This window comes from Nansenia antarctica (assembly GCF_963989245.1).
Source record: "Nansenia antarctica genome assembly, chromosome: 19".
Taxonomy (NCBI): Eukaryota; Metazoa; Chordata; class Actinopteri; order Argentiniformes; family Microstomatidae; genus Nansenia; species Nansenia antarctica.
The window spans coordinates 14,058,028-14,068,993 of record NC_137692.1 but is presented as its reverse complement, the minus strand read 5'-3'; the positions used below and the strand labels follow the sequence as shown (position 1 = coordinate 14,068,993).

General features: G+C 51.5%; 1 protein-coding gene across 1 annotated transcript; it reads right to left on the bottom strand.

The window, feature by feature from the left end:
- Positions 1-391: 391 nt before the first annotated feature.
- LOC308174092 (tripartite motif-containing protein 16-like) lies at positions 392-4,031 on the bottom strand (the record flags this gene model as incomplete). The annotated part of the gene is made up of 6 exons (XM_080549146.1): positions 392-1,372; positions 1,528-1,587; positions 1,900-2,059; positions 2,284-2,517; positions 2,701-2,796; positions 3,447-4,031. 6 exons carry the CDS (start codon positions 4,029-4,031, stop codon positions 840-842), a joined length of 1,668 nt encoding a protein of 555 aa, XP_080405272.1. The 3' UTR covers positions 392-839.
- Positions 4,032-10,966: the final 6,935 nt, after the last annotated feature.

Here is a 10,966-nt window from a genome sequence, read left to right as displayed (position 1 = left end):
TGCAACCCAAGTTGGATTTCCGATTTGGGTAAAAAGTGGTTACGGTTCGGTTAAGTCAGGGCTGAGATTAATGGTTTTCAGGTTCAGCGTGTCTCCGTAGTCGCTCCTAAATAAATGCAGTGGTCCAGCTTCCATTCACATCGTCAGGAAGAGATTCCGTTGCACTTTGTCCTACAATGGTGATGGACATAATTATACAACATCCATTCCACACATGGTCGCACTAAACTAATGAAACTTAAGGAATAAACCACACTGATCATAAAGATAGAAATCGTTTTTATGTGGGCAGAAAATATTTTGACAGTACAAAAAAAGATTCAAAACGCAGAGGCATTCTACAATCATTCAAATTCATGTAAAAACAGCCGTTTGAATGTGTGAGGTTACATTTGAGGGTTACAACCATTTCTCTGCTGGTGTAGAACTGGGTTTTATACAGCCATGAAGTGTTCAACAGCTTACTAACAACAGCCATTGCACCTTCTATTACACACAACTAAACATTTCCTTTCATAGTTGATGTTGTCTATAACATGTGATAATTCAGTGGCTGATCATGACATTAGAATTCTGAACCTCAACACCTCTCCAGTGTCGTAAACAAACAAAGTATCAGAAAAGGCTTCTGCCACGACAGATGTCCAACAGAATAGTTGGAATCAAAACAAATATATGAACCAAGGCACCAATCTAAACATATATTATTTCTGGAACAGAGTACGTTATATTGAATATGTGATGATGATATAATGATACAACTCTGAAGACTAAATCACAGAGAAAGATGTTTCTACAGAATAATAGGTTATGATAAAGCACCACTCTAACAGAGACCTCTACTCCAGGTGACACAACTCAACACTGTCTCCAAAGTTACACCAATTAGGCCCAATCCCAGGATAGAGGGGCTCAGTGAATGTGGTCTGGACTCTGTGGAGGAGGGTCATTGTGTCAGAGGAGACGCTGTAGAAGGACAGACTACCTGCCCTGTGATCCAGGTACACTCCTACTCTGGAAGACTGAGGGCCTGATACATTAGTCTCAACACTATTGTGATAGAAAGTATAACCACTACTATGGTAGAATAACCTCCAGGACTTGTTATTGTATCCAAACATACTGTCATCACCTGACCTGCTGATGTCTTTATATGAGACTGCTGCAGCACCAGGACTACCACTCCTCTCAACCTCCCAGTAAGAGCGTCCAGACAGACCCTCTCTACACAGCACCTGCAACTGGTCAGTGAATCTCTCTGGATGACCAGGATATGACTGGTTTTGTCTCATAAATGTCACCTTCCTGTTCCCCTCAGACAGAGAGAGCCAGCTGTATGCTGTGTTTGGGTCCAGTGTGATCTGACAGGAATCTGGGAGAGAGACGAGCAGAAACCAAATCAGAGAAATAATGGAAGTCAGATATCTAACCTGTCTTTGATGAGTCTCTCCCTCTCCTAGAGCTCTCTAGTTCTATCTCATGGTTTGTAGAGAGTATCAGTGGAGATTTCTGAATAAAGAGACTCACATCGTAAGAACTGGGCTCTGGTCTTGGGCTCTGGTGGCAGTAATACATCCACTGCATCAACTACAGACACACATACACATTAACAGAGAGAGAAAGAGAACTTTCACATCAGATGATATTACACATACAGTACATGTACTGCAGGGGAGGCTGGAGAAGGTAGAAATCGGAGGACAGGCTCATTGTAATGCATGGAATGAGGAATGGTATCAAAATGCTTACCATTACTCATTACATTCCATGCATTACAATGAGCCCATCCTCCAGTTTCTACCTCCACCAGCCTCCACTACTATACTGTATACAAAGAGATGATTAGGACTGTGTTCTAAAGTTGCCTGTATAAAGGGACTAGACAGAGTTTTAGCCCACCTATAGTTGAGATCTTAGGCCACTCCCCCTTAAGGATGTCCTCTAGTTTCTCTCTCAGCTTAGACACAGCCTCAGTCACATCTCCAAAGTACTGAAGAGGATGGATGGTGATGCTGGGTACGTCTGAAGATACACTGGGACTGGAGAGAGAGACATAACTCTGGAGAGAGAGAGAGAGAGAGAGAGAGAGAGAGAGGAGGGAGAGAGAGAGAGGGAGAGAGAGAGAGAGAGAGAGAGAGAGAGAGGAGGGAGAGAGAGAGGGAGGGAGGGAGGGAGGGAGGGAGGGAGGGAGGGAGAGAGAGAGAGAGAAAGAGAGAGAGAATAAATGAATAATTGAACAGTAAGCTCCTTTCAGTATTCCAGATGGAAGGTCAGTGTAGTTACCTGGAGGAAATGGATGTGGTCCTCTGTGTGTGAAAGCTGCCCCAGCTCAGCGTCTCTCCTCCTCAGCTCAGCTATCTCCTGCTCCAGTCGCTCCAGGAGTCCTTCAGCCTGACTCACTGCTGCCTTCTGCTGGGCTCTGATCAGCTGCTTAACCTCAGAGAGCCTTCTCTCAATGGAGCGGATCAGCTCAGTAAAGATCCTCTCACTGTCCTCCACTGCTGCCTGTGCAGAGCGCTGTTAGGACATACACACACACACACACACACACACACACACACACACACACACACACACAGACACAGACACACACAGTGGGATTGCATAAATACAAGTTAAATTAAAAATAAATTTAAAAAAGTGGAGAATGGCTGACTGGAGGAGAGCAGTAATGGTGTGTCTCCTCTGGTCAATACTCACTGTGAGAGACTCCACAGCCTGTTGGATCTCCTTCAGTTCCTTCTCTCTCTCCTGGACTCTCTGCTGGACCTTCTGCTGACTCATCCCCAGCTGCCTCTGTGGGCAAATAGTGAGATAAATGCCAGATTATATTATATTATATAACATATACAGTATATATATATTCATATGAGAAATGAAACTGATATCGATACTGATTTTCAGCATTGGTGCACATCTCCAATAATATGCATAAGAAAATTGCAGATGTAGTTTGAAATGAAAAAAACATAACAATAATTTTACTTTTGTGATTAATACTCATAATAATGATTTAATGACGTAATACTATCATGGAATTTGTAGCTCAAATGGAATACATGTACTGTACATCAAGGCAATGTTTTACTTCACTTTTTTTGCAGGACTTTATACATTTCAGATGACTGTTATAATCTGCTAAACTAGGTTAAATATTGGGCCATATACTGTATATCCTTAGAGATTACAGTAAAATGATCTGATCATAAAATCCTGGTCAAATGATTCTTTCAATGATTAATTCACTTTAGTGTCAGAGACAAGGACATGGACTTTCAGCTCCACGCCAGCCCAATAAAGTATGGATTTGTTAAAGAATTTCTATCATAGACTGTGTGTTCACTACTGTATATAAATATAACCATTCCACTGACACTAAGGGCTTCTAAAGTCACAATCTCTCCTCTCTTTCATTTCTAACATGACGTTTCACATGAGGTTCTTACCTGTTTCTCAGCCCTTTCTGCTGCAGCTGAGACTGTATCATGGCCTTTGTGTTCATCCATGGAACACAGATAACAGATACACTGCTGATCAGTGCGACAGAACACCTCCAGCAGTTTGTCATGATGGGAGCAGATCTTCTCCTGCAGCTGTGTGGAGGCTTTGACCAGCTTGTGCTTCTTAAAGGCAGGAGATTCATAGTGAGGCTGCAGGTGAGTCTCACAGTAAGAGGCCATGCACACCAGACAGGACTTGAGGGCTTTCTGCTTTCTCCCAGTGCAGACATCACACGCCACATCTCCAGGTCCAGCATCACAGTGGGCAGGAGGAGCAGGAGGAGCAGCTTGGATTCCTGTGTTCTTCAGTTTCTCCACTAATTCAGCCAACAGAGTGTTTTTCCTCAGAACAGGCCTTGGAATAAAGCTTTCCTTGCACAGGGGGCAGCTGTAGACCCCCTTCTGATCATCCTGATCCCAGCAGCCCTTAATACAGCCCATACAGTAGCTGTGTCCACAGGGAATAGCCACCGGATTCTTCAGTAGATCCAGACAGATCGGACAACTGAAGGAGTCCATGCCCTCTGCCATTTTTGCTGCAAACACTTCTAGACAGAACAGCGTCAGGACAGAGTATCAGTGATACGTTTCGTTTCTCTAGAAATATTTAGTGCTTTGTGGGCGGGAACACTTCCTGGTTCTGTGGCCCAATAGCTGTGTAGAGGGAGTGGTGTTGGACAGAGACTGCAGGGTGGAGTGTACTCCCGACCGCTAGGGGGCGATAGTATTGGTTTATGTGGTTAGTACTCTCTGTTAAGAGGTTAGAGTTAGGAGAAGGTGTGGCGGCCATTGTGGATGCCAGGTGGTCCGAGGATACACGCTGTTTCTCCTCTCTCTTTAGGACGTGTTTGCCTGTTATACGTAAGTCTGTTATTAGTTATATGTATCTTATTATCAGATTGTGGTTAACAGTAATCGTTCATGTTTGTTTATATCTTGTTATGTATGTCTTGTTTTGGTAATTGTATTTACTCATACGCTGTATTCCCACCCACAGGGTGTTGACATCTTTGTCTGAATAAATATTATAAACCGACATTGAGGAGTCTTCTTCATGTCAACACCATGAAGGTGGAATGCCCCTTCCCCGGCTGCGACTTCGAGACCAGAGACGTTTCCGAAGCACTCGCCATCGTCTTGCTGACAAACCATGGACATTTCCATCGAGGTGCGGCGGTTCAGACCCCAGCTCCCCGAGGCCCGAGGATGGAGCGGCCTAGGGTTGACACCGGCATCTCAACGGAGGAGTGGAACGTGTTCGTCCGGCGGTGGGAGGTCTTCCGGGCGGGGTCGGGCATTGGAGCGGCCCAGGCCCCGTTCCAGCTGTTTCAGTGCGCGGGGATCGAACTTGGAGACAGCCTGTTGAAAGCGGACCCGGACGTCGCCTCTGGGGCTCTAGAGGAACTACTTGCTGCTATGCGCTTGCTGGCCGTTGTCCCGGTCGCCACATGCGTCCTGCGCACAGAGCTGCTTCAGCTGCGCCAGGAACGCGATGAGACATTCCGCGCCTTTACTGCCAGAGTGCGTGGGAAGGCGGAGACGTGCTCTTACGTGGCTGTCTGCGAGTGTGGCAAGAGTGTGAGCTACACTGATCACATCATCCGCGATGTCCTTGTTAATGGGATCTACGACCCGGACATACGCCGCGAGGCGTTAGGGACGCCTGACATTCTTCTGAAGCCCGTTAATGATGTGGTCGCGCTCGTCGAGGGCAAGGAGATGGCTCGTAACGCCCTTCCATCATCCGCCCTGTCGGCTGTCTCCTCATTCCAGCGCTTGAGGAAGGACCCACAGCCAAGCCCACAGCGGAGCCCCTCCTTGGCCCCGAGTCCAGCTGATGTGGCAAAACGAGCCGTGTGCCCAGGGTGTCAGAACACGTTCCATGTCTTTACAGAGGGGTCTCGCGGATGGAACATCAGGCCTCACCAGCTCTGTGTCGACTGCTTCAAGGCCCGTCGACGCAAGCGGCGGCTGCCACCATTTGACGGTCAGCAGGCTACCATGGGATCCGAGGTGTGGCTGCGGACGCCGTCTAACGGTCAGCAGGCCGCCCTGGAGTCGGAGCCAATCTCCCAGCTCTCGGTCATTCAGTCTGAGGCGCGCCCAGATCGACACTACGGGAACCATCGTCGGCGCCGCACAACGGCACCTCTCAGACTCGAGCACCATATCTTCTCCAAGGGCGAATGGAGGCGGGCCAGGCTGAGGGAACACCCCCGGGCACTGATCTCCGTCTCGATTGACAATCCGGTGGGTCAGGGGGGCGGCGCCGGCTGTCGGCCCTCGGGGAACATGGTGGAGGTGTCCGCCATCGCAGACACAGGTGCGCAGTCGGACATTTGGTCGTTAGAGGAGTACCTGTCCTGCGGATTCTCGCGTGACGACCTGCGCCCTGTTAGCCTCAGCCTCTCGGCTGCAAATCGCTCCCCCATAGCCATTGATGGCGCATTCTTTGCTACACTCTCGGCGGTCTCCAACGGCGGCGAGGTGTCGTCCTGCCGCTCAATGGTGTATGTGAGCAGCTCGGTCCGGGGAATGTACCTCTCCTATGAGTCGCTGCTCAACCTCAGCCTCCTGCCTAAGGACTTCCCAACAGGTGGTGAGGGGCGACCCAGGGACACGCACGATCCTGCCCCCCCTTCTTCGCCGGGTCGGCCCTTGTCTGTGAATGCATTGAGGTCCGCCAACGGCGGCTGCGACGGCCCGAGCGACCCCCATGACGCCGGGTGCTCGTGTCCACAGCGTGCAGTCCCTCCGTCACGCCCCGCGGCGCTGCCATTCTCTTGCGAGCCTGAGAACAATAGCCGGATGAAGGGGTGGTTGATTGAGAGGTATGCCTCATCTACATTTAACACGTGCCCCCATCGGGCATTGCCGTGCATGGAGGGGCCGCCCGTCGAGATGCATGTGGACCCTGCTGCCGCGCCGAAAGCGTGCCACACCGCAGCCGGTGTGCCTCTCCACTGGCAGCAGAAGGTCCACGACGACCTTCTCCGGGACGAGGCCCTTGGTGTCATCGAGCGTGTGCCGTACGGCGAACCGGTTACATGGTGCCACCGGATGGTGGTTACCCGGAAGCACGACGGGTCCCCCCGCAGGACCGTGGACCTTTCCCCTCTCAATAAGTTCTGCCAGCGTGAGACGTTCGCCACTGAGTCCCCATTCCACCTCGCACGTCGTGTCCCGAAGGGCACCTGGAAGACAGTCACGGACGCTTGGAATGGTTATCACAGTGTGCCACTGCGCGAGTCTGACCGTCATCTGACAACGTTCATCACTCCCTTTGGCCGGTGGCGTTACACCAGGGCACCACAGGGTTTCCTCTCGTCGGGTGATGGCTACAACCGCCGTTTTGACGCTATCCTCTCAGACTTTGAACGCAAGGAACGGTGTGTGGATGACACGGTCCACTACGACACCGACTTGGAGCAGCACTGGTGGAGGACCATCGATTTCCTGACACGTGTCGGGCGGTCAGGCGTCGTGTTGAACCCGGGCAAGTTTCAGTTTGCGCAGAGGAGCGTGGACTTCGCTGGCTTCAGGGTGTCGGACGCTACCATCGAGCCACTTCCCAAATACCTGGACGCCATCCGGGACTTCCCCAGCCCGGTCTCCACGACAGATATCAGAAGCTGGTTCGGCCTTGTAAATCAAGTGACTAACTACGCCCAGTTGCGCGATACTATGGCTCCTTTCAAGCCCTTCCTCAGCCCACGCTGCAAGTTCGCATGGTCAACCGAGCTGGAGGAGGCCTTCCAGGCGTCTAAGCATGCCATAATTGGGGCCATTCGCGAAGGTGTAGAGATCTATGACATGCAGAAGCGCACCTGCCTCCGCCCCGACTGGTCCAGGCGAGGCATTGGCTACTTCCTTCTCCAACAGCATTGCAGCTGTGCCTCGGGCGTGCCGGACTGCTGCCCGGGAGGTTGGAGAATCACACTCGCTGGGTCTCGCTTCCTGTCCTCCGCGGAGCAGCGTTATGCGGCTATCGAAGGGGAGGCCCTGGCCGTGGCCTGGGGTCTGGAGCAGGCACGATACTTCACGCAGGGATGCGACGATCTCGTCGTGGTCACCGACCACAAGCCCCTGGTGAAGATCTTCGGGGACCGCACACTCGACGAGATCACAAACTCACGCTTGTTCAGGCTCAAACAGCGTACCCTCCCATGGCGTTTCGAGATTGTTTACCTCCCTGGCGTGAGCAACCATGCCGCTGACGCTGCCTCAAGGCACCCTTCCCCCTCGGGCTCGGCTAGCGGCCTCTCCCTGGAACCGCCAGGCGTGCCTGACACTGTCGAGTTGGCACTCATGGCTTCCATCTGCGTCGATGCTCAGGAGCTCGGCGCCGTCTCCTGGCCCCTCCTCGCGCAAGAGACAGCGGCTGACGCATGCCTCGGCCGCCTGCTGGACATGATTGAGCACGGGGACGGAGTGGACGCGCATGACCCTGCCGTGGTGAGTTTGTCGCCGGTCTGTGACTCCATCTATGCGCAGGACGGGGTCTTGCTGTATCAGGATCGCGTCGTGATTCCCCTATCCCTCCGCGGGAGAGTCCTTCGACACCTTCATGCTGCCCACCAGGGGGTTTCGGCGATGGAGCAGCACGCCCGGGCCATAGTCTACTGGCCTGGGATGTCTGGGGATATCCGCACTGTCAGGACCGGGTGCGCGGACTGCAACCGCAATGCTCCATCACAGGCAGCTACGCCCCCTCTGTCATCTCCGCCACCGTCCACCCCGTTCGAGGCAGTGTTTGCTGACTTCTTTGATTACGGGGGCCGCCACTACCTGGTCGTCGGGGATCGGCTCTCAGGCTGGGTGGAGGTCCTGGGCGCTGCGGCCGGGACTGATGCTGGAGGCGCAGCTGGCCTTGTTCGCCACCTCCGCTCATTCTTCCGGACCTTTGGGGTGCCTGAGGAGCTTTCAAGCGATGGCGGCCCGGAATTTATGGCAAGCCACACTCAGGACTTCTTCCGCCTATGGCAGATCAGGCATCGTGTGTCCTCCGTCAGTTTCCCACAGTCTAACGGGAGAGCGGAGGTCGCTGTTAAGACTGCGAAGCGGCTTCTGATGTCCAACAGTGGCCCGGCGGGCAGTCTCGACCAGGATCGCTTCTTGCGCGCGATGATACAGTTGCGTAACACACCCGACCCAGACTGCAACCTCTCACCAGCACAGATCATTTTCGGTCACCCCCTTCGAGGCTCGCTCTCCTTCGTTAACAGGCTGGAGAAGTTTTCGAACCCGCATATCCGTCCTCTCTGGCGTCAGGCATGGGCTGTGAAGGAGGATGCCCTTCGTACGCGGATGTCCCGTACCACCGAGTCTCTGGGGGTTCATTCAAGACCACTTCGCCCTCTGGCACTCGGTGAGAGGGTGTTCATCCAGAATCAGCAGGGCCCGAGCCCCAATAAGTGGGACAGGTCTGGGGTGGTGGTGGAGTCGCTTGGCCACGATCAGTATCGGGTGAGAGTTGATGGCTCAGGACGCCTGACGTTGCGCAACCGGCGGTTCCTCCGTGGCTACACGCCAGTCGCCCCATGTACCCAGCGGCTGCCGTCGCCGCCTCCCCTGCCTCCTCCCTCCCTGGACTCTCTGCCCCTAGCTACCCCCTCTGGTCCAGTGGTGCCCCAGGGTGACGCCCGGCTGGGGACGGATGGGCCCCGTGTTGCTGTTCTGGGCCCCTCTCTGCTAGGGCCTTCAGGCGGGGCGTCGTCTCTCCCCGCGCCCCTAGTTCCCGCTGGTGTGGCTCCCGCTACACCTCTTCCTGCGCCGTCGCCACTGCGGCCCGCCCGGCCGGCCCGTGCTAGGAGGCCACCTAAGCGATATGAAGCTGAGTCTGGCCAATGGATTTGAGCCCGTGGACCCACGTGGATTCGTGGCTCCCCGGTCTGGGGGGGATGCAGGGTGGAGTGTACTCCCGACCGCTAGGGGGCGATAGTATTGGTTTATGTGGTTAGTACTCTCTGTTAAGAGGTTAGAGTTAGGAGAAGGTGTGGCGGCCATTGTGGATGCCAGGTGGTCCGAGGATACACGCTGTTTCTCCTCTCTCTTTAGGACGTGTTTGCCTGTTATACGTAAGTCTGTTATTAGTTATATGTATCTTATTATCAGATTGTGGTTAACAGTAATCGTTCATGTTTGTTTATATCTTGTTATGTATGTCTTGTTTTGGTAATTGTATTTACTCATACGCTGTATTCCCACCCACAGGGTGTTGACATCTTTGTCTGAATAAATATTATAAACCGACATTGAGGAGTCTTCTTCAGAGACCAGGAACAGTGTTCATGTTCTAGTAGTTGACGTATTGAAATACTCATTCAACTTCCCTCTGCAGCCACCAGGGTTCCCCTAATGATCCCCACTGGATACAACTATGTACTTCCTCAAAGATCGTGTTAAAGTGAGATGGAGTTAAATTACCATCTGTAGCCACTAGATGGCGCAGTTATACAGCTACCTCATAGCTTACTACAGAGTAGAGCAGGGAGCAGTTCGTCAGCGCAGCTCAGGGATGCCTCTCTGTACTCTGGACTGCAGGCTGGGTCTACAACCCAAGTTGGATTTCCGATTTGGGTAAAAAGTGGTTACGGTTCGGTTAAGTCAGGGCTGAGATTAATGGTTTTCAGGTTCAGCGTGTCTCCGTAGTCGCTCCTAAATAAATGCAGTGGTCCAGCTTCCATTCACATCGTCAGGAAGAGATTCCGTTGCACTTTGTCCTACAATGGTGATGGACATATTATACAACATCCATTCCACACATGGTCGCACTAAACTAATGAAACTTAAGGAATAAACCACACTGATCATAAAGATAGAAATCGTTTTTATTTGGGCAGAAAATATTTTGACAGTACAAAAAAAGATTCAAAACGCAGAGGCATTCTACAATCATTCAAATTCAAGTAAAAACAGTCGTTTGAATGTGTGAGGTTACATTTGAGGGTTACAACCATTTCTCTGCTGGTGTAGAACTGGGTTTTATACAGCCATGAAGTGTTCAACAGCTTACTAACAACAGCCATTGCACCTTCTATTACACACAACTAAACATTTGCTTTCATAGTTTATGTTGTCTATAACATGTGATAATTCAGTGGCCGATCATGACATTAGAATTCTGAACCTCGACACCTCTCCAGTGTCGTAAACAGGGCTCATGTCGATGTCATCAAAGGTAAACATTGTTTTTCTCAGCTGATAATATGCATTACCTTGCTGTTGGTTGTTTACCTAATGCTCCATCTGACTGTCACACTGTGATTTGACTGACGCTGTTGTGTAAACACTTAATGAGTAACGTTAGCCCGTTTTGTGCATGTACTCTCATGTAGGCCTACTTCGTATGGATGAGCTGATAATCTTTCAGTGTGTGTGTGTGTATGTATGTGACTGTCAGTCACAAGTTTATATTCTACGAATGTTGTTCAGTGCTGTATGCGCGTTCCCGGTTCTGTGTGTAC